The 22,387-nt window shown below is 39.1% G+C and overlaps 2 protein-coding genes across 3 annotated transcripts; both read right to left on the reverse strand.

Moving 5' to 3' along the window:
• Window positions 1-1,042: 1,042 nt before the first annotated feature.
• hlx1 (H2.0-like homeo box 1 (Drosophila)) lies at window positions 1,043-4,808 on the reverse strand. Of its 2 annotated transcripts, XM_063901370.1 has the most exons (4): window positions 4,196-4,808; window positions 3,631-3,813; window positions 3,300-3,484; window positions 1,043-1,936 (listed from the first exon to the last, which is right to left on the reverse strand). In XM_063901370.1, the coding sequence occupies exons 1-4, from the start codon at window positions 4,632-4,634 to the stop codon at window positions 1,607-1,609; spliced, it is 1,137 nt and encodes a 378-aa protein (XP_063757440.1). In that variant the 5' UTR covers window positions 4,635-4,808; the 3' UTR covers window positions 1,043-1,606. The 2 variants fall into 2 exon arrangements, with proteins under 2 accessions (XP_063757440.1, XP_063757442.1); XM_063901372.1 differs by lacking the exon at window positions 3,631-3,813 and having other exon boundaries at window positions 4,196-4,807.
• Window positions 4,809-12,061: 7,253 nt separating this feature from the next.
• On the reverse strand, window positions 12,062-18,388 carry slc35f6 (solute carrier family 35 member F6). Its single transcript, XM_063902553.1, has 6 exons — window positions 18,173-18,388; window positions 16,185-16,257; window positions 15,335-15,506; window positions 14,763-14,978; window positions 14,098-14,208; window positions 12,062-13,883 (listed from the first exon to the last, which is right to left on the reverse strand). Exons 1-6 carry the CDS (start codon window positions 18,247-18,249, stop codon window positions 13,390-13,392), a joined length of 1,143 nt encoding a protein of 380 aa, XP_063758623.1. The 5' UTR covers window positions 18,250-18,388; the 3' UTR covers window positions 12,062-13,389.
• Between the last annotated feature and the right edge of the window lie 3,999 nt (window positions 18,389-22,387).

Genomic DNA, 22,387 nt, shown 5'->3' on the forward strand with positions numbered 1-22,387 from the left:
ACCTGACATTTATGATGACTACATTGGAATATTGATCATTGTCAAGTCACTGACGGTAAGTTAGAACTCAAGTAGAGTTTGAAAAAAAGACAGTAAAAACACATTGTGTGTCATTCCAGATTTATGAGGCTCTTATAAAATATAATTGCTCTGACAGACACAGGTAGAGTTAATAGACATGTAAAGGGAGGGAGTGTGTCATGACATCATGTCGTTAAACATCCTTTAACAGGTTTAATTGTGCTGCACATGAGCAGGGTTTGGATGTGTCTTGCAGCAATGATGTACATTTCTTATAGCTTGTGAATCTTGAGCAGTCACCTTTGTGATAAGGCTGATTGAGAAATAACATTTCAACACTTCTCTGTGCTCTCTGTTGGTTTTTGTTGTAGTCATAATAAAAAGGGAGCAGATCTGAGTGGACTCAGAGGGAGGTTATGAGCAGCACTATAAATGGAGGAGATGTTGATCGTATCTGCGTCTGGATACATAAAATATACTCATCCGGGTCGTCGCTGCTATCTGGAGCCAGCAAATGTATACAAACTATAAATTACCCTCTTCTTCTTCTTCTCTCTCACTTTCTGTTGCTGGAGCCTCAACATCCTCAGAAGGAATTTCACTGAGATACGTTAATGTGCTTATACATATTTATTTATATGAGAGGAGAAGAATATATATACATTTATAATGGAGGTATTATTTGGTCCACTACCTTGTTTAGACTGTTTGAAATAAAGATGCTACATTTTTCAATTGTTTTATTTTTGATTGCTTGTTATAATCTTTAGTTTTTTTGTTTCGTGTGGATTAAATCACCACATGTTTTAGAGCACTTATACAAGTTACTTCTATGCATTTATTTTGTTGCATATTTAAGTGCATGCAACATCTTCTATTGTTGAAAATTTATTTTTCCCAAGCATGCAAAAGCAAAAAGAATAAAATAGGATAAAGAATAACTCCACAAACTTCACAAAATGAGCTGACAAAAAATAATAAACTGACTTCTGAGGATTCTAATAATAATACAACATCTTAATGATTTTCAAAGTAAGAAACATTTTATTTACAATATTTTCAGTGCAAATTATTATTAACAAAATAGCACAACCATATATCCAGACAAACTAAATAATACATGAACACTTCTGCGATTTTCTGAGATTTCATTTATCACATAAAACGAGTGGTTCATAACCTAACAAATAAAATTCACAACCGTATTATTTCCTCCAGATGAGGAAAAACATGACGCACACCAAAGCTCTTGGGAGGAAAACGACAGTAAGGAAATACCTGGGGGTGGTATGATTTTTAAATGTAAAATATCCTGATATTTTATTATAAGAGCCTTAAAGGAAGCAACAAAAAAAATAGACGGAATATAATATAATCAACGAATTAATTTGGGCTGTATTCCTTGTGTCTGGGCTAAAATAACATGTCATTTTGAATAGATAAAACTCTGGTTGCTCTTCAGGAATTAGACGCATACAGGCCTGACTTTACGTTGCAGATGACCTATTGAGTTAACCGTCCACATCACTGTTGTTCTTCTGTCGAAATAATACAAAGTAAACTCATAGTTCATATATCTAAAGGTTCATATGAGTATTGGAGAGGCTTCCGGGTCTGCGGCCGCCGCCTCCGCGCTGCTGGCAGGCCCGATCCCATTCATGATGACGCTGGTTTTGTTTGTCTGCTCGGAAATGTCCAAATGTCCGTCAGAGTGTTCCTCCTCCGGAGCCTCGTCGGACTCACACTCGCTCCGTCCCTCGCTCTCACACTCGGACTCCTCCTCTGCCGGCTCTTGAGGCTCCCTGCCCGCCTCGGAGGAGCTCTTCTCCGGCTGCTCCTTCTCCTTGTCCTTCTGAGCCTGCGCCTCTTTGGAGTGCCTCCACTTCATGCGCCTGTTCTGGAACCAGACCTTAACCTGAAAACACACACACAAAAAAAATACTGTTAAATAAAGCTGTTTGTATTTGTAGAGCTGGGACATCAATCTGTAGGAGTTTTGAAAAATCCACGAATTAATTGTTTTATTAAACGTGCCTGTAATTTCCAGCTAACAAATAAGGAGTTCTTTATTTACTTTTTAAGGGAATAAATACGTATGTTTGAAAAAAAATGTTTTGGTTGTCTTTAGGAAATAAAATAAATAATGTATTAGTCAGAAAGTTATTTGGATATCCTCAATAGGGTTTTTTCTTACTCTTTCATATTTTTTATAATAAGGTAAAAGGCTGCACTCATAAAGGCCATACAGTAAACGTGAATGTCTTTGCAAGGAAAACCTGTTCACGAGAGCAGCATAACAAGTGCAAATAATATTATTAAACATTACTAGATGACAGGATATATGTTCCTAGCCTTATTGCAATACTATACAAATATTTCCCATTTAATGTTTTAAAATATAAATAGTAATAAAATAAGATGATCTGTGTTTTTATTAATGTTGACATGTTGGGTGAGGTTAAGAGGCTCTGACGTTTGTACATCGTGATGAAATGTAAACACCAACTGGTGACCTCTCAGCCAATCAGGTTGCACCAAACATTTATGATGCAGCTTCAATTAAATATTTGGACATCTTCCGTTTTATAGATCATTTTTAATGACTTGTATATCTAAAGTTCCTGTCCTGAAATGGATCTTTGAGGAGGACGCTTTTTGCAAAGAAATCAACACTTATGCTATTTTATAAACATAAATAAATTGACTGCAGCCATTTAAATGTTATATTATTTCCATTGGTCAGGCCGAGAGGACACCAAAGAAATTGTTCATTTCAATTTCCTTTAGAAGCTGGAAGAGTGATGACAGCAATATATGACCTGACATGACATGTAAATGGTTTAAAGAAGAAACAAATATTTTATACAAAATATTTTGAATATGAGAACTTCTAAATAGTTTGAAATCGAATATAAAAAATGTTGATGTGTGGTGATTTTATTTTTGAATGGGGTTTATGACCAACTCTTCGTTAGCTCCCTATTCAATGATTTAATATATTTAATACATTTGCACTATCATGCAGCAAATATAAAGGCTACAACATTTAAATGGCGTCCATGAGGAAAATACATTAAAAAAATTAATTAAACCATACCCCCCCCCCCCCAAATAAACATACTACAAAGATGGGAAGGGACACTTATAAAGCTTCATAATTTTTGCATTGCTGTCATTGTCCTTTTATAAAACTCTTTATTGCCAAACCTTGGGGAAAACAAATAATAAAATATAAGTATTTTTAAATCTATAAAATAAAACCTGTGCATCATGTTTACCTGAGCGTCTGTAAGCCCGAGCATCGCAGCCAGCTGTTTTCTGTCTGGTTTGGTGACATATTTCTGTATCTCAAATCTCTTCTCCAGTCCTTTCCTCTGCAGGTTAGAAAACACTGCCCTGGACCACGACCTCTTCCTCTTGTACGTCTGTGGCATCGTGTCTTTAGTGAGGACAGCATACGGACCTAAAAGAGATGAAGAAGAGGAGGTTAAATATACAAAAAGAGAAGAGAAACCAGAGGATTGACTGCAGGTGTCTCACAGCTCAAGACACACAGAGAGCTGCAGGGACAGTTTCCTGTCTGTTGTATGTCCTACATGTGGTGACTACCTGGGAAGGTGTCCTGAAACTGATGCTGGCCTGAATGCCTGCTGCTGCTGCTGCCTAGTGAACTCATCATGGAGGACGCGTCGCTCATCCCGGGGTCTATGCAGGAGAAGTACTGGCTGGCCGCAGGCTGAATGGGGATCTGGATCCCTGACTGACGGTTCGAGCTAACGATGGATGTGAGATCTGTTACAGAGCGAGAGATGAGGGGCTTCAGTCAGGAAACAAAGACTCACAACTTTGGGGGGCAAGATGGTCTAGTGTTTAGAGAGACCATCCAAACAAACTCAAAGCCTGGGTTCAGGTGTGACTTCATCAGATCCTGACCTTTGTGTTTGGGGGCATCTGAGCACAGGATCCCCTTACAGGGCGCCTTAAAGTTATAAAGTTATAATCTGGTACTGACTTTACTCTAGCTTCACTTTCTAAAGTTTGGACTACTTAATGTAATCATTCATACATAACTTTAAGGCCATAAATATACCCCTATGTATTGTTTTCTTTGGCTGACATGACAGGAAGGCTCTCTATAAACACCACATATATGCGTTGTGTAATAAAATCTCACCTCTTAATGACGACTTTTCTTTGCCTTTATGGTCAAAATCTGTCGACAATATCCGATCAATTCCGAATTTGAGGTCTTTGCTTGAAGGCGGAGGAGTTTGCTGGGAGTTGAACGCAGTCCTGGAGACTGATGTGAGCTGTAGTCCGTGTCTGTGGTAAGGGGAGCCCGGACTCACCCTCGCACCGTACACGGACGGCTCCGGCGCGACTGGAGACGGGCGCAGCGGCGAGCTGCCGTGCTGCGCCCGGTGATGGTGGTGTCCCATATGCACCATGAGGGCAGAGGATCCCGGCATGTTCTCTGCATCTCCAGCCTGCAAAATGTCTGCGATGCAAAAGGACGGTTTCTTGATGGTATCCACAGCGAAGCCCCCTGCGCAGTACGCCGACCAGAGGCTAAAATTTGACGCGTAAAACGGGTTGAGCCCGGCCGTGTACATCCCGCAGCCTCTAACGCGCCTTATTGTTTGTCAGTAGAGGGTATAAACTGACATGCATGTAAAAGGAAAAAGGCAGGGATGGCGTTTTAGGGGGATAGATGACCGTCCTCTTTTTGTCAGTGCCAAAATCGCTCTCCCAACTCTGAAATCCAAACCCGAAGCTTCACTCTGAAGTCTCCGCTGACACTGATTGGTCGCTTTCTGAGCCAATGGATGTTTTGCATTCGCGGACATCACGCCCTAACAAATGAGGATGACACACACACACACACACATGCAGGCACGCACGCACGCACACACACACACACACACACACACACACACACACACACACACACACACACACACACACACACACACACACACACACACACACACACACTTCGCAGAAATGTTGATCCTGAGATGATGGATTGATCACTTAAAGAGTACCCCAACCCATCACCGCAAACAAAAACATTACAGCCATTGACTCTCATGTTCTATTCCATTTTTCTTTGTGGAAATAATCACAGTGCACACAGTGGATATATATTATATTTTTACAGAGTCAGTTTTCAACATTTAGCCCTGCTAAAATAAACTTGAAATCGAAAAATCCCAATCATAATCCCAAACGGTTGTGTAAAGTTGATTATTTAATAAATGACCTGCAAAACAACCCAGAGACCCGACCTGTAATCATATGACCCCGGCCAAGGAGAGGCTCTATCAGCTCCTCTCATCCTGTTTTTGATGGGCTGTGATTCGTGTTAAATGAGCGGATATTCCTGCTAGATTTGCCCCCAAAATAGAAACAGTTTTAGTATTTTAGGATACAGCAGAAATCCTTATTTCTTCCGGAGCGGAGTGGGGGCCTTTTATAATGACTGTTAGAACTTCCCTTTTTCAATATTTGTGCAACTTTATCTCGACCTGCAAGTTGCACGGTGACGCAAATCCGTCCCCATGCTCATAATAAACAAAGGAAACCGATTCCCCTCTTAAACCAAAACACAATTAACTTCAGAGGCGATACTTCATCCGCGAGGCCCCTCAAGATTCACACGTTGGGAGTGGGCCAATAACATGTTATAATTAAAATAGTAGAAATAAACATTATAATAGTCTCTGTGGTTTGAACTTGAACTAAATCGTCCTTAATGACCTAAAACTATACATTTTAAATATCCAGTAATAACTTCAATAATCGTGTTTACAGTTCAAGTTCATATATTTGTTCTAACTGTCAATAAAAATGAACTCTCTCGCCTCTCTACTGTTCTCTCCCCCCCCCCCCTCCCCCCCAGATCGCATGTTTCTCTCGCATGTGTGGAAACAATGGCTTCTGAAGCCCGCATTCATTTAGTCCTGATTCATAAAGCCGGAAGCGCAGATGACCCTGACTGCCTCCTATCATGCTGTTTTCGAGTGACACTTTTCCGGGTTAAAATTAGAAATAGAGATTTAACGTTTGCCCTCCATCATGCAGTCAAAACAATCCAGGGAAGAGGATGTAGCAGACGCTGCACGCCTCGAGCTATTTCAGGTGCTGATTAGCTTTTCAGTGGGAAGCATTAAAACACACAGGCCTCAGATCAGACTTTATAACCAACTCTGACTGTCAAACTGAGGTTCAATTTGTACATAATTCACAAGAGCATTTACTGTTTGCAATCATAAACTTAAGAAAACATGGTTAATTTCGGGTTTTAAATTACAATTGGTGCATATTTGAATTGTTTAAATTGAGATTTTACTGTAGAAAGAAAGAAGACCCGTCATCATTTCCTTATAGTCTTTGCTGGATCTTTTTGTGCAGAAACGCGTTTTATTTTCCTGATAAAAAACTGTTTAAGTTGAAAGAAGCAATCAAAGACTGATTTTTAAAATGTCTCCACACACACAAACGATTTAAATAATTTAGCATAACATATATTAAGTGTGAGATTGTATTCCATACATAAACAAGTCAACTCTGAAATTTGTCTACCTATATTTTTTTATTTTATAATTGAAAGAAATGTAGAATCTTTAGCGAAAAGGTATATTATTTAAATGTTTAATATAGGATTATTTCTTGTCCAGTGCAGAATAAACTAAAGACACAGTTGTAAAAGTAGCCATGAAATAATCTTGCAGTCTGATGATGACATATGTGGTATTTTTTGATTTTTTATATTATATGTGTTTTAACCCAACACTTGATTATAAACACCAAACTGCAGCATAAAGTGTCATTTTGTTACACACTTTTAGCCTTCATATCAGAGCCATTCACTGTTAAAGACCAGGTCTGAAAAAGCTGTAAAAAAAGCCACACATTTGATCCACAAATCACCTGCAAAACTGAAATATGACTTTTTCAGGCCGGGCCCTGCAGGATACTATTATTCACCTTTATTTCCCTTTTCCAGGCCGGTCCTCAGTGGAGCTGTAAATGATGGCAGGTGGGATTACTGCCAGTGCCAGCGACTCCTGTCTCTGCTTAAAGGACTGTTCGAGCTGCAGGGCTGAATCTGTCGGCAACAATAGAAAAATCCCTCGTAAAAATCCTAAAAATAAAAGTCTGATTGTCTTCTTCTGAAGTACTTGGGAAACACACCATTGTCCCTGACTCAAAGACAATTGTAAATACAGTTTTAGTTCTTGGACTTTTATGACAGTGTTTTTCCAGCATTAGGGGGATGTCCACACACAATCATGCACTACATTATTATTTAAAGGTATAATACATTTATTGAAAAGAGGGGAACATTTTATTACTCATTATTTGACAGTGCTGAAAGACCAAAATATATTCAAGTGACACAGACATGATTGTGATTTTCCATTCACAACTACCTCCCTGTTAAAACATGATACAATGACTATAAAGTTATTATTCACTGACTGATTATTTGCCTTATCTTCTCAGAGAAGGCAGCAGGTCTCCTGTAGATTGCCTTATTTAACAGCCTGAAGTGCAGCTTAAACAAACAGCATAAGAAAGCTTTTCTGAGTCACATGTCCACTGTGGATGAAAACAAAGGCGTGCTGCTGTGCACCATCTCTACCTGAAATTTAAAGCGTCTGACGGAGCCCATTGTTGTGGCCTAATTGCTGGCTGAGTGTTTTTCAGGAAGTCTTATCAGGCGGAGGAAGAGAGAATGAGCACCTCGAACTGAAGCCCTGCAGGATCACAGGCTACAGGGACAAAATTAAATGATTTCCATTATTACAGTGAGAATTATTGCTCCCCCTCTGTAAGACTGCAGCTCCAAGCCAAGATTACTATTTCTGGCAATGTTTGCCTCAGGAAGGAACTTTCGCAGATTTAATGGGACCTGGGCCATTGTACACAGCCTTCTGTATGGCACCCTGCCATCATTTCCAGAGAGGAGGAAAAAAAAAAAGTGAGGGATGTGTATGAAGTCCAAACAACACTGTCCCCGTTCATCTGATCCTAAATATATCCAAGATAATTCAAATACTGAACTCTCTCTGATGTGGAGATGAACTTAAATGAGTTGTCATTTGCATGTAGGAGGTGAAATGTCACTCCTAGGATCTGTTTTGTTCTGCTTTGTGTAGAAATCCTGCATTTTAAAAATATGTTTTTAACAAAATCTGTCAAATAAATTTCCAAGGAGTAAAATAAAATAGCACAATGTTTCCCTGCAAAAGGTAGTCAAGGTATAAATTGGCATTACATGAAAACACTCAAGTTAAGTACAATAACTCATAATTAAGCTGTTACTTACATTACAGCACTGCTTTTGTTTCTGTATGTAGTCGACTGTTGAGCGACTGCAGCAGCTGTTCCTGTAGGAGACAAAATAATCAACCAAAAAAACTTTGACCTAAGAATCTGATCAAATGAATAAACCAAAATATATGATAGTCTAAACGGCTTTAGTATAATAAGTGTTGATTATTAAATCATGTGGTGTATAATGTGTTGGGAGATTTTTATATTTCAGGTGTTAAATAAGTGTTACACTGACTCCATGTGGACTTACAGCAGGTGATGATCTGTAAACGCTCAGCAGTAAACTATAACATTTCGGGAGTAGCTACTCATAATAACCTGCAGGAAAAATAACTAAGTACATGTACTCCAGTATTTTACTCTAACACAATTTTACGGGTACTTCATTTGAATCCTCTGCTGCTCTACTTTCAAACCACAACATTTATTTGAAAGTTTGAATGACTTACATTGCATATTACGATTCATAAGAATAAATACAGTCATCAAATAAAGTATATATATTAGTGTAGATAAAAGCTTTTTGATTGAAATTCACAAGCCATCTATAACTTCACATTGGCAGCTGCAACATTAATGTAAGCATTAATAATTGACTTAATAGTATAAAACTAATAATTCTGAAAGAAGGATCTACTTATTAACTTAAGTACACTTTTGAATGCAGGACTTTGACTTAGCAGAGTATTTTTACACTGTGTGGTTGGTCATTTAAGTCAATAAACTGTCCGAGGGATGTTTCCAGCACTTCAAATAACCTATTAATAACCCAAATGACAAAAAAATTCTCCACTTTAAACAGGGTGAAAAATGAGAGGTCGACATATTAAAGTGAACCCATTGGACTCCTTGGTTATGAATGGCCGCCATGTTTCCTTTTGTGGTGGCAGCCTGCTCTCTGCACAGTCGGGGTTTAAAACATTAAGTGGTCATTATCTGGACATTGGAGTGCTAGACTAATCACACTCACCCCGCTGTGGCCTCCGCTGTAAACACGCTAAAGGAGCTGCTTTAATGGAAGCTTTTAAATATGATGGTGACTCAGTGCCTTTGAGCAAAGCCACGTGTTTACATTAGGACAGATTAAAGTCACCTCTTGTGCGGCAGGTTCAGGGTCCTCTGCAGCTCCAGTGTGCAAATGTACACACGGTTAAATCACAAGCTGTAAGCCAAATACTGCAGGAGGAGGCTAATGGAAACACAAAAGGTCATAATAACAAACCATTAGGCCTGCTGCTGCTGAGGCGAGCTGCATGAGCAGAATAAAGCACTGGGAAATAAACTAATTTGGGTCAGATATGATCTGAATTACGTATTTAAACAAGGGACATATAGCAGATTATATAAAATACTCAAATTAACTATCTATGTAAACTGGTTTCCCCTTTTCCCCCTTTTTGCATTGAATTTGTGGTTCAACATTTTTTAAATTCAGGATTAAATATGTGGCTAAAACTGCAAAATGTAGCATTTGTAGGCATGCATAACTAAACGAATTGTGCAGAAATATTTACAGGTGATGCATTGATAAGAACTGTTTTGCTGCTGCAATCTGATGCACAGCAGAGCATCTCACCGTGCAGCGGCCATGGCTTTCATCTCGGCAATATCAATCCGCAGCAGAGACGGAAAAATACGATTCATCAGCTGAGATACTCCAAACAGCAGGGCTGAAGATGCATTACAGACAGGTTAGATCTCCTGAAAACATGACATAAATGACATACACATCTTTATTTAAAACATTATTATTGAGGTTCAAATCAAAAAAGGCCTGTATATTGTTGGTTAGATAAATTGATATACAGTATCTATCTTTTTCACAGGCCTATTTTCTGCTCTGGGTTTATGCAGCAGGTCACTTTTTCTCGGGGGAGGACACATCGCATTGGGACACATGTGTGCAGAAAACAGCTACTGTAAATGTTTTTCCATGCTGTCCCAGGAGTCTCTTCTCTACTGTTTTGGTTTATTTTAATCCCCCTTTTTTCAATATATATATATATCAGAGGCTGTGAATCCTGCACCACATCTCCCTAAAACAAAATCTGCTTCACATCTGTATTGCGCTGGCATCCCCCAGCGACAAACACAAAAAAAATAAAATGTAGTTTATTCTAAAAAAAAAAAAAAGAGGAGAAATTAGACCTATAGCATTTTGTAATATCGAAATAATCGTGAGACTTTTTCATACAACTCTGATATGCAATGCTCCAAGTAATAGTATATTCCAGAAGATATTGTCTCTACATGATGTTTACGATTTTAGGATTGCAAATATTTATTTTCCAGAGGATGGTTCTTCATTAAAAATATAGCAAATTTATGGCCATTTAAATATTTCTCTAAACATACATTTACAAAAAAGATTTCTGCTTTATACTTATGGTTTTACCGTAGATCATAAGTCCTTTCCTCAGCCCATAACCAGAACCAGCCACACACAACGAAGAGCTGCGTTCATTTCTTAGGAAACTGCTGCCATCTAGTGGTCATGTCGTGTTTTACCGTGACAATCAATGTGTGTGTGTGCATGTGTGTGTTTGTGTGTGTGTGTGTGTGTGTGTGTGTGTGTGTGTGTTCATTTTAAACTTAAAAATTCTTTAAAAATAACCTAATAGTCCAGCAGTGGCTCAGTCAGTAGGGGCTTGGACTGGGAATCGTAGGGTCGCCGGTTCAAGTCCCCGAACAGACTTGAAATATGGGAAGTGGACTGCTACTTGGAGAGGTCCCAGTTCACTTCCTGGGCCCTGCTGTGGTGCCCTTGAGCAAGGCACGGGACACCTCCAATCCCCCCTCACCATTGCTCCCCGGGCACTGCACGACAGCTGCCCACTGCTCCTAGTACTAGGATGGGTTAAATGCAGAGGACCAATTTCACTGTGTGCTCTGCTGTGTGAATGTATGTGACTAATAAAGAGGGTTTCATCCTCCGATTCTATCAATCTATCTAATGAAATATAAGAATATAACAAAAATACAATTAAGCTGGACCCACAGTTGGTCCCCTCTATACAGTGATTAAAGAATGTACATTTTAAATAAGGATTTTTTGTTTTGTTCATGTAATCAAGGTACTCTTAACACATGCATTACAAATAAAAAACACATAATATTTTGTCTTTTTTACGGAGTAAACCCTTTTTGCAGCTGGTTATAGTTATAGTACGACATTGACTTCTCAATCAGTGTGTTCGTGTGTGTTTGGTCAATTAGCACTTTTTCCTTCATCCTGTTCCTGGAGCTGGACGGGGGTCGTGTGTGTAGATCTCGAGGGGATTTCTGCGTTTAACCTTTGACCTCCATTAAAGCACAGGAGCGGTCTTCAGGGAGGAAGCAGAGTTGACTCAGGAAGTGTCAGCAGGTGTCAGCTGCTGCTGCCCGAGCGGTGACACCGGACTCATTACTGGCTGCTGCTGAACGCCATGTCTTTGTCAGAAATGTGTCTGAATTTCATAAAAAATATAAAACGTTTAGACAATTGAAGTAATGAAGGTCCGAAATGAGATCTTCAAATATCTTTTTTTCTACAAACATTTGCTAACTTATTAAATGAACAATATATGGCAAAAGAAAATCCGCAAATACTCACCAATGAGAAGTTCGACACAGAGAATATTCGTAATATTTCTTTGGGTTAACAACTGTAACACAATATTTACCAGGCAGCCAAAAACATGTTTCAAGACATTGTGGATGGTTTTAAAAGTGTATTTTAAAAAAAACCCTTTTTTGTCATTACATTACATTTCATGAAACCCATTGACTGTAGTTTTCTGCAGGTCTACACAGGCCTGAGTAAAAATGCTAACACATCATTCAACAAGTGTGATTAAATGACAGTTCCCTTTTTCTTAGTGTACGTTAAAGCCTTCAAAATACTAAGTAGAGAAGGACATGCAGTGCAAATCATTCAGTCCTTTGATACATGTCCATCTGTACCAATAAATCTGCACATATTTAAATTCCAGCAAGCGAATATACAGACATTTGAAAAACTGATTTCTGCACCCATTCACTTATTTTAACTAAAATAATAAAAAAAAAACGACTCCCCTGTTTGATTAGAAAATACTACTAGTACTGAAACTCAGTGAAAACATTTTGGCACAGTCATACTGCACAGCAACAATTAAACAATAAGAACCCGTTCCAAAGACATTATCAAAAACAACATGAGCATTATCCATTGATTCAAGAAAATCTGAACAAAACTATAAGGAAAGTTGACATTCTTCATTATTAACCTGTGTTTTACTAAATTATACAGTCAATTTAAGTATGTAACGTATGTATACCAGGAGTAAGGCTGGTATTTGTTTTGGACTTAACTGTCCTTTTCCAACTTGGTAAATCCCCCAAAAAGGCTCCTGTTCACTGTTGGTCTAAAAATCAGGTAACTAATTGTCTTTCTTGCACAGTTTGTTCGAAAATGTATACTAAGTACCGTTGTGACCTCTAAAAGAACTTAAACACTCCCACATGTTATACAATTCTGTAAGTATAACATATTTAAAAAGATAGCCCTCAAGTTTAAGCTCCTGTCTCCGGTCTGCAACCCTCTGTCCCAAAGCATCTTCTTTTTAAACCATAGACAACATGAAAATGATCCATCAATTTGTGAAAATCTGCATAAAACTAAAAGAAAATTGTCAATTTTTAAATATCTTGTCAGACAGTATTTTTCATTAACCCATGTTTTACTGATTAAGTATAATAGAGAAAAAGTCAGTTTAATTTCTTAAGAATAGAGAGTGTGTGAAGAGGTAGGGAGCTCGTGTTGAGACTGGCTGAAAATTACCTTTTTTTCCCGTGTAAAATAAAAGCTCCTGAAAACATCTCTCTCTACCGTCTGTCTTTAAAAAGACAGTTGAAATGAGCACCAACTATCCTCTAAAAGCTCTTTCCCACCTATTCTAATATTGTGTAGGGTCAGTTAAAATCTTAGGTGTGAACCAGAAACATATTTAAAAAGTGACTATCCCTGACAACTGTGCAGAGTCTTCCACAGAGTGTCCTCTTGTTTTAGCTCTCGTCTCCGCTCTGCACCCTGCCGTCCCCCAGAAGTCTCTCCCTCTCGCCCGGGCTGTCCTCCACCTCCTCCTCGGTGGTCACCCAGGCGGCACAGCACGGTATCTTGGCCATCAGGGGGCGGTGCAGTCCGTTGTAGAGCGCCGTGCCCAGCAGCAGCACCAGGAAGCCCAACACCTGCAGGCCGTGAAACTGCTCCCAGCCCAGCGCCAGGCTCACTACCCAGATGACCAGCGTGCGCAGGCTGTCCAGCACCATGCGGGTGGTGGCGCTGATCTCTTTGGTGACGCTGATGCCGGCGAAGTTGAAGAAGGCGATGCTGACGGTGTTGCCCAGCAGAGCCAGCAGGATGAGTGGCTCGTGTCCAATCTGACAGAAGGCGTCCAGCGCATCCTCCAGGACCTGCCGGGGGTTGTCACTGAAGTTCCCCACGTGGATGAAATACATTGGGATGAGAAGCAGCGACAGGACGACGAACCCAAAGAAACCTGGAAATAAAGAGCAGACATTAAATGATCTATATCAAGATTTTCAACTTTTGTTTTCTGCTTGTAATCCTTCAAAATGTGCAGGTTTTAGTATAAGAGGCCAAACTGTTAACATCTCCACATTCCTCCCTATTTACTTCTTTTATCATTCAGGTTTCGATTCATTCTACCTGTGTACATCCCTATTGCAACTGCACATGAATGACTGTCTTACCTTCAGTCCCGACAGCTTTGAGAGGATGGACGTCGTGTTTGTAGACAAACTTTTCCTCCAGAACCATCTGCACTGAAACAATGACCTGCGCCATGATGATCAGAAGGTCTCCTGCAAGACAGAAGAGAGAAGTGGTTTTAATTTTTGTTTCAATTACTCTTATATTGTACTAAGTTTGGGGCTTACTTCTTTACAATGCTTGTACAGGTGCGATCAGTTCTTTACTGGTTCTTTACGGCTGTATATAAAGGCTACATTTAGTTTGCTTTTCTTTTCTGGAACCCCATGGGCCCTATTTAAAAGGAGCTAAAATGCACGGCTGTTAGGTACATAGCACGGGTGCATTCATGGCGTGTTAAAGTCCACTTTTGCCTAAAAAACTAAACTACATACAGATGTAAATTAGGGCAAAATAGGTGTGTTCTGGGTGTACCCGGGAAATCAGAGACTTATCCCCCATTCCCTTTAAAAGCCAGGTGGGCCTGTACCTGGGACAATGCTATTTAAAAGGTGGATTTAGAAAATTTGAGAAGCAATGTTTTTTTAAAGGCTAAACAACAACAAATACAAACCGAAGCAAAAATGTTCTGCACGTATTACATTTTTATTTTTTTTCAACATATTGTGACACTCCAAAGCTCTAGAGTGTTGAAATGCGACTTCACCTGTGATGACATCGCTGAGTTTGTGCGTGTCGTCTTTGTGTTTGCTGAAGAAGTCAGCGAGGCCGACGATAATCAGGCCCAGGATGGTGGTGAGGATGCCGAGCCACTGACTCTTCTGCAGCCGTCGTCCCAAGAACGCCACTGAGAGCAGACCGGTGAAGATGATGACGGCCCCACGCAGCATCTGGAAGCTGGAGGCGCTGGTCATGTTGAGAGCTGCAAACCCCTCCCCAAAAGGTTGTTTTAATAGACGGAAATAAAATCTCCTGCTGCTCAAAAAAAACTAAAAAGGTTTTAGCTGCATAGCACACAAAGGAAAACAAACTTATCTTTGACCTCATTATCTTCTTCCTGATGAATGGATTCTTTAAACTGAAGTAGATAATCTGTTGTGTTTTTTGCCATTAGGAACTAGGTCATTAACATTTGACCTTTGAAAGTCAGAATAGATCAGGACACAAGTTTCAAACCCTCATGTCAAACAAAAAACATCACATGACCACTGTGGGGTATCTCTTCCTAACCCGTCAGCAGAGAGCAGGTGTGTTTGTTTACTCCTGTGGGTCACTTACCAACATACATGATGGAGGTGGCCGTCATGTCACACATGGCTGGGGCGAAGAAGAGCAGAGGGTTGAAGCTCTGCCCGGGGTTTATCCTGGGCTCGGGTCTACGTCTGTCGTGGCAGATTAAAATGTAGAAGACGACGAGACAGCTCAACTCACCCATAAACATTCCCACCGCCTGGACAAGGAGAGGGGGAAACACAGATTATAATTCACCTTTTTTTCCGATTTTTAAGATTTTTCTGGGCAAACAATGCCTTTAATAGGGAGATAGACATGAAAGGGGGAGACAGAGGGGATGACACGCAGCACATGGTCCCAAGCCGGATTCGAACCCGGGTCCTCTGCTTGGGGACCAAACCCCAGTACATGGTCTGTCAGCTCTACCAACTGAGCTATAATTCACCTTTGACCTCAATAATTACTGATTGGATTTCATTTACAGCTGATAATTCAATTGTTTGACTTGAAATTATGGACTTATGGAAGAGGCATGCTTATTCTAAGTGCAACGACATACATCTGCATATACTGGATATGGCCTGTGGTTAATAGGGCTGAATACTATCTCAACAGTTTCCAAACGTATGCTGGTACAACACGTGGCTCACATACAATATATAAACACGTTTTTTTCTATAAACCCAGCTTTTTAAAATGAAAAATGGAAGCTTAAGTTCCAAAAACACTGAGCAAACATGATTTCAGCCATATCATTTCAGTACCAGTAACACTATGTGATCATTTTGCCAAAGTCGCACTCTTGTGTGTACCAAGAAAGAATTGAGGTCCAACAGTTTTCCCTTCTTTGGGCAAAGTGTGATAAAATACAGTCACCTGCCGTTTATTACCTTACCTGGACAAACGGGTGAGAAAAGGGATGATCGGGGTCATCACGGCAACCCTTCGCTGAGAACATGTCCGCCCATCTGTCAAACAAGGAGACGTTATTACAATTGAATTATATCTACTTTATAATATTAAATTGAACATTTTGGGGCATTTTTTGGATTGTTGGTGGCACTAAACGAGACACTTGAATAATCGACCTTTAGACTGTAAGAATGTATTTTTCACTTGACCCAGAAATGTCATAAACTAAACAACTGATTAAAGGACAGCAACTCTTAACCCTCTATATTGGTATATATTATGTTAGAATGAAAAACCTATGTTGGTTTAAAACTGAGTTGTATTGTGCAGCAAACATTTGGAAGTCTTTCTGACCAACAGCTAACATTTGTTCCACTGCGCCCTCACATAAAACACTGTAAAGTCAGACCAAACCATTTGATGAAGTTAATGAGTACATCTTTTATTGTCAGACAGTCGGAGGAAGCATGATTAGCATGTGAGCATCCTGTCTGCTTTAAAATGCAAGACAAGGGAATGTGGTACCGAGATGTGATGATGCAGCACTTCCTTCAAATGTCACAACTTTTGAGCTCATCAATACAAGAAGGAAACTTGATCCAAATCTGCTACTCCTGCTTATTTTGAGGACATTAAATCAAAGAGGGAAGTTACACCAAACCTATCACGGTCTAAATGCTGCCTGATCTCTGTAGGCCTTTAATAAACTCAGTGATACAGCGCTGTGACGACGCTGGTGTCAGGTGACTGCAGTGAAACTCTGCCTGTTTGTTTCTGATTTTCTTCTCAGAGCGACATGACACAACTTGCTTTGTCTGACACATTACCACCCAAACTGTGATTCATATCACATTTTAGGGTTTTGTTCATCTGGCAAAACCCACAAAAAAGACAGCAGCAGCGTGTCAGGCTGCAGAAAGCTGACATCACACATTATAGGGGAAGTTAAATAGCCGAGTTTCTTGTTTGACTAAAATAGCAAACCTCTTCCTATCGTGACAGTAATAAGAGAGGACTTCAATAAATCGGTGCGATACGTCAATCAAGGTATCCACCAAGAATAAAAACCAGATAATCTCTCCAGCTTCTGAAATGTAAAGATTTGGGGGAATTGGACATATTTCCCAAGGTCAAACGGGAAGAAATGAGTGAATTGAGAAATTAAGCTTTTTTACAGCCCTTAATTATGATACCATTGGCTTTCAACTCAACTTCCAACAGAAGATTATCTCAACAAAAATGTTTCAGAATGGAATAAAAAATACTCCATTATCAATTACTTTATGTGCAAAGGCCAGACAAATGTTTTGGTTTGCATGTGCAAGTATCTGCTATTATAAAAAGGTACATTGAAAGTAAAAAACAGATGTTCCTCTTATTGTACATATAGGTGCATTTTTGACTAGTGGTTTAACAAAACAACACGTAACACGTTTTTGAAACTATGTTCTGATTCAATGAAAGTGAATGTTATGCTTATTTGCAGTTCCACAGTAAGACTACATAGAGATGGATATTTATGTCAGCTCCTAGATTTACTAGTGCCATACAAAAGAAAAGGCTATTCCCCTAAAAACAGATAACTCGTGATAAAGGCATTATACCGTTACAGAGCCAGATAACTTCAGTCATTTGACTATGTTTAAAGAGTCTGTGCATAATCATCTGCATCCTGGCTTCAATCTTATCAAGTTAATGAACATCCTCACACACATTAGCTTTCCGTAGCTTCCCTTCACACTCACAGCTTGATATGGGTGTTTATTAGCCGCCTGTAAAGCTAACAATGCGTTAACACACAATACTCGTTAAACATGTAATAAAGAAGCTAGACTGTTAATTAGCAAGCACTACAAATAACAACCGTCATGTAAAGTTAACATTTTGTAGCAGCTGTTTCACCAAGGAATTACAGTGAAATGCTCCCTAACTGTAAACACATGACCCTAGTGTAAAGACACATTTACTCACTTTGCCGATAATGTGTTGAGAGAGCCGGTTGTTAGCATAAGCCCAGCGAGGAACAGCTGGTATTTAGTCCAGGCCATGATGCAGTGTGAGCGGGAGAAACACACCGGGAACACCGAGCTGTTATTTGTGTGTTTGAAGGGCCCCGGTTGTTGTTCACTCACTTCTCCGTGGGATCTCCTCTGACTTTAAACGCCACATGACCAAAGTCAGTTGACCTCCGCCGGAAATGACGCAATGAGTGATAAACTGTAGTTAAACAGTATTTGTTTTTATTACTTTATGTCTACCCCTGATGTACAAAATACATCATATTTTGTACATCATTATTTTACATACATTATTTTCTGTTAAGTATTAAATAACAGAATTTTGTGGAAAACGTCATTGTAGCCTACTTATTGAACAGGAAAACTAAAACATAAATGTATTGATTAAATATGGTCAACTAGACATTCAAATAATTTAAAAAAATACCCACAATATCACAGGATTTTTAAGTTAATTAAAAAAATATATTCATACTTTAAACGTTTTTTTTTATGTTATGGAACTGTGTTTCTCCCTGTTCAATGATATGCTATTATTGCTTTTTAAAGATTATATTTGTTTATTAAATATCATACTCTTGTTTCTCTACTATAATGTTGAGTCATGTGTTGAGTACTTGTGTGAAATCTCTGTATTTATATATACGTATTATATATATGTTCATCATGGGTAAACAGCAGGGGGCGGTAAAGACTAGAGAGACAAGCCAGGATTTGAAAGTGGGTCCACAGTAAATTTTCCCCATCTGTGGCCTCACATTTCTTAAAATTAGAACATGCTCTCACTTTCCCATGAGGATGCCGTCCCTCAGCGCCTATGATGTCAATTTCAGGCTTTTCAAAAAACTCAAAAGGACTGGCCAATATAAGGGATATAAATGTGATTTAAGTTAAGTAGTGAGCTGTAGGTTAATAGCTTTAATCCTCCATTGCAGTGCATTCACCAAATGGAAGAAAAGTTAAGATTTCACACACATATTCTAAGACTTTTTATGAGATCTTCTCCTTGTTTCACTCACAACAGTACTCTCCTCTCATCCAGACAGCTGATGAGATCAAGGAGACGCTCGCTCTTTGTCTATGAAATGTCTCATCTCTCATCTCGCTGCAGCCTGGAGTAAAACCACTTAATATTTACCTTTCATAACTCTGTTCAAGTGCTGTTTTGAATGCAAAAAAAACCTGGGGCAAGCTAGAGTAGATTAACTGCATGTGTGTATAAGGACATACTTGTTATAAAGATACATAGAATGAAACTTGTTCAAGTGCTGGATTATATAACTGTGGCAGATTGTAGAAATCTAATCATTGGTTGCCATATGATTTGAGTACAAATCACACATTTCAATCTGCTGGTGCTGAATGCAAGAGGACCACCAAAGTCTCATCTTCAGGGGCCCATAAGGGTCTATACAAATTGTTATGGAAGTCAATTTAAAAATCCAAATCAAAAGTGTTATCCTCTTGGGACCTTGAATGACTAATGAAAATGTAATCATAATGTGAACAAGAAGAAGTTGAGTTTTTTGCCCTGCAATTGGCACATTAAATGCATGTACTACAGGTTATTTTCCAAACATCATCTTCCGTGAGCCTGTAATTCTTCAAATCTGTTCTTGAAATAATCATAACATCTGTGGCAGCCATGAAAGAAATATGACTGCCCAGGAGCTTCAGCATTTCACGCTGAACGGCCCGGAAACATTTGATTGACAGCCAACTTCCAGTGGTGTGAGGTTGGTCCTGCGGGAGGGAAAGGTGACGGGATAGCACTTTCCTTAACACGCAGCTCATCAGAGGGCTCTGAAATGTGACATGGCAGGGTTGTCGGACTGAGGGGGACACAGCTTGTTGAAAAGTCAATTTTCTGACCGCAGAATTATTCATGATCAGCGCTCAGCAATGCTCACCTGTGCATGCTTTAGATATCACTGATGACCCTGCGACTGTTACATAACCTGTACATCTGCTCTCTGCATGGCAAAGACCACCTGCAGACACCACATGCAATCAGCCATGTTCTTCACTTTAAGTCTGTGCCATATAATGTAATAACCTTTTGTTTCTTCAAAAGGATTGAAAGGCTTCATTTGTCACATGCACAACAACTACAGTTTATTTTATATAGAGGCTATTGAGTGTATGGAAGTTGCTGTGGATAGTAGGTGTCAGCTTCAAGACATGTAATAATGTAAAACACCCTGTATTATATACGTGTGTTCACAATGATATATAGTCAGGTACATTGAGTTAGGAGTGGATGTTGTATATGGAAACATTCGTAAACATTTCAAATGTCACCTTTATTTCTTGTATTGCCTCATCCCTAAACTTCTTACTGATGGCATGGAGTCCATAATGCTTCTATAGTGTGTGTCCCATTAGGAGGCTGAGGACTGATTGATATTTTATGGGATTATTTCCATGAAAAGCCTCTTATACCATTCAGGTAATCCATTAATAAATCCTTATGAATGAAGGTACAATCAGTTTAGAAAAAAAGAAAATTAATATCTGTGAGGGTTTTTAGAAACCCCTTGAACTATGGAGATGGAGATGTAATACCCCTTTATATGCATCAGTTATTTAGTTTGATAAATAATACGCCTAAAACTTCAAGATGAAGTTACCTGTAATGTTATCCGATACATTTACAGGGTTTGATACTTTAGAAATGCTTCTCTTGTTGTTGTTCTTAAAACGTTTGGACTTAATTAGGCTTTTATTGTTTAACTGAAAGATATTCAAATTGAAACTTGTTCAACCAGATAATTTATTTTGTGTCTGTGATTCAAATAATTCAAACAGCAGAGATTGGTGAGTTTAGATGGCTCAGTTAGTAAAGAAGGTGCTTCATAACTTGAGGTATCAGAGTTCAAATCCCTGCTGAACTCTTTGTGTTTTCCTCCTGTCAACACTCGGAGTATTGAGTCTTATTGCCAAAAGCTTTTCTGCAGGTACCCTCAAAACTCAGTCTGTTTTCTAACGACACTCAAGCCGATGAAAGACTCAATTGACCAAAATGTCTCAGAGGGAACAAATCAGTCAAAACTGGGCAAAAGGTCTGAATGTGACATTTTGTTTTTTTTCTTTTATGATGGAGAGTAAAAGCATTTTGTCAACTTTGACTCATGAAGTGTCTCATATCTCAGCTGAACTGCAGAGGAGTTTTAACCTGCCAGCAGCTGCAGAGGCTGGACTTACGTTTAGGGATGACTTTATTTTCCCCTTAACCTTGCCAGCTTAAAAGTCAGAAAAGATGGCCTATAAATTGGTCGTAGGTTCAAATCCCACCAGAAAACGTTTTATTTACATACGTTAACCCTCACAGGGCTGTTTAATAACCACGGCTGAATCTCAAAAAGAAAACGTTAATTATAATGCAGGTCTGTGATTGATATTTACCTCATCGGTAATTTTAATGATTTATAGTGCATAATATGTGTACTGCAGGACATGGCGGGAGCCTTTAACAGTCAGTGATAGCACATGCCTGCTGCTGGCTGTAGAAATTAAGTGGCTGGAGGCAGCAATTAAAAAAAACAAGCCTTTATAGGTAATTTCGACAATTGCAGACAATCAACACTTGGCTAAAATGTCTAAAGAAAACAATAACAACGCTTTGTGTTTTGATTTGTGCTGCTGTTAAACGTCTCCACCATTTTACTGCAGTAATAAAGCACATTAAGGTTTACATTAATGCCTACACTGTGCATTAATTTTTTTACATGACACTGATGTTCTTATATAATATATAATTATTCATCTCACCCCTCCAGCACTGAGGTCACTGGAGAACTGCAGCTAATGGATTAAGTGCTAACAAGTTAATTAAGCATGAGGATCAGTGGCTGTGCAACATTATCCAGCACGAGCAATATGTCCAAAGATACAAGGGGATACAATCAAGAGAAAACACCCAAATTGCTTTATTGCACGGCACAAAAAACAAAAAAGGAAGATTCCCAAACATCACTGGATGAATCAGAATGAGAAAATGGAAAAGTTGACTTTTAATTCAGGGCATGTTTATTCTTTGGTTGTTGCGTAACTTTTGAATGCACATTAATGCTGGTGCAAAGGTCCAGGATAAAGTTTACATAATGCAAACTCATGCAAATTAAGTCATTTTTTAGAGGGTTAAATGAATAAAATATGTCGGGATGTA

This window comes from Eleginops maclovinus, chromosome 15 (assembly GCF_036324505.1).
Source record: "Eleginops maclovinus isolate JMC-PN-2008 ecotype Puerto Natales chromosome 15, JC_Emac_rtc_rv5, whole genome shotgun sequence".
In the NCBI taxonomy this organism is placed as follows: Eukaryota; Metazoa; Chordata; class Actinopteri; order Perciformes; family Eleginopidae; genus Eleginops; species Eleginops maclovinus.

Bases quoted from the DNA above. Each gene is read 5' to 3' on its own strand.
- hlx1 (XM_063901370.1), bottom strand. From the start codon at position 4,634: ATGTACACGGCCGGGCTCAACCCGTTTTACGCGTCAAATTTTAGCCTC. The intron at 3,485-3,630 runs GTAGTCACCACA...CATCTCTTTTAG, and splicing joins GTTTCAGGACACCTTCCCAG to GTCCGTATGCTGTCCTCACT. The intron at 1,937-3,299 runs GTAAACATGATG...GTGTGTTTTCAG, and splicing joins TCGGGCTTACAGACGCTCAG to GTTAAGGTCTGGTTCCAGAA.
- slc35f6 (XM_063902553.1), bottom strand. From the start codon at position 18,249: ATGGCCTGGACTAAATACCAGCTGTTCCTCGCTGGGCTTATGCTAACA. The intron at 16,258-18,172 runs GTGAGTAAATGT...CTTGTTTGACAG, and splicing joins CTCAACACATTATCGGCAAA to ATGGGCGGACATGTTCTCAG. The intron at 14,979-15,334 runs GTAAGTGACCCA...AGGGGTTTGCAG, and splicing joins CACCTCCATCATGTATGTTG to CTCTCAACATGACCAGCGCC.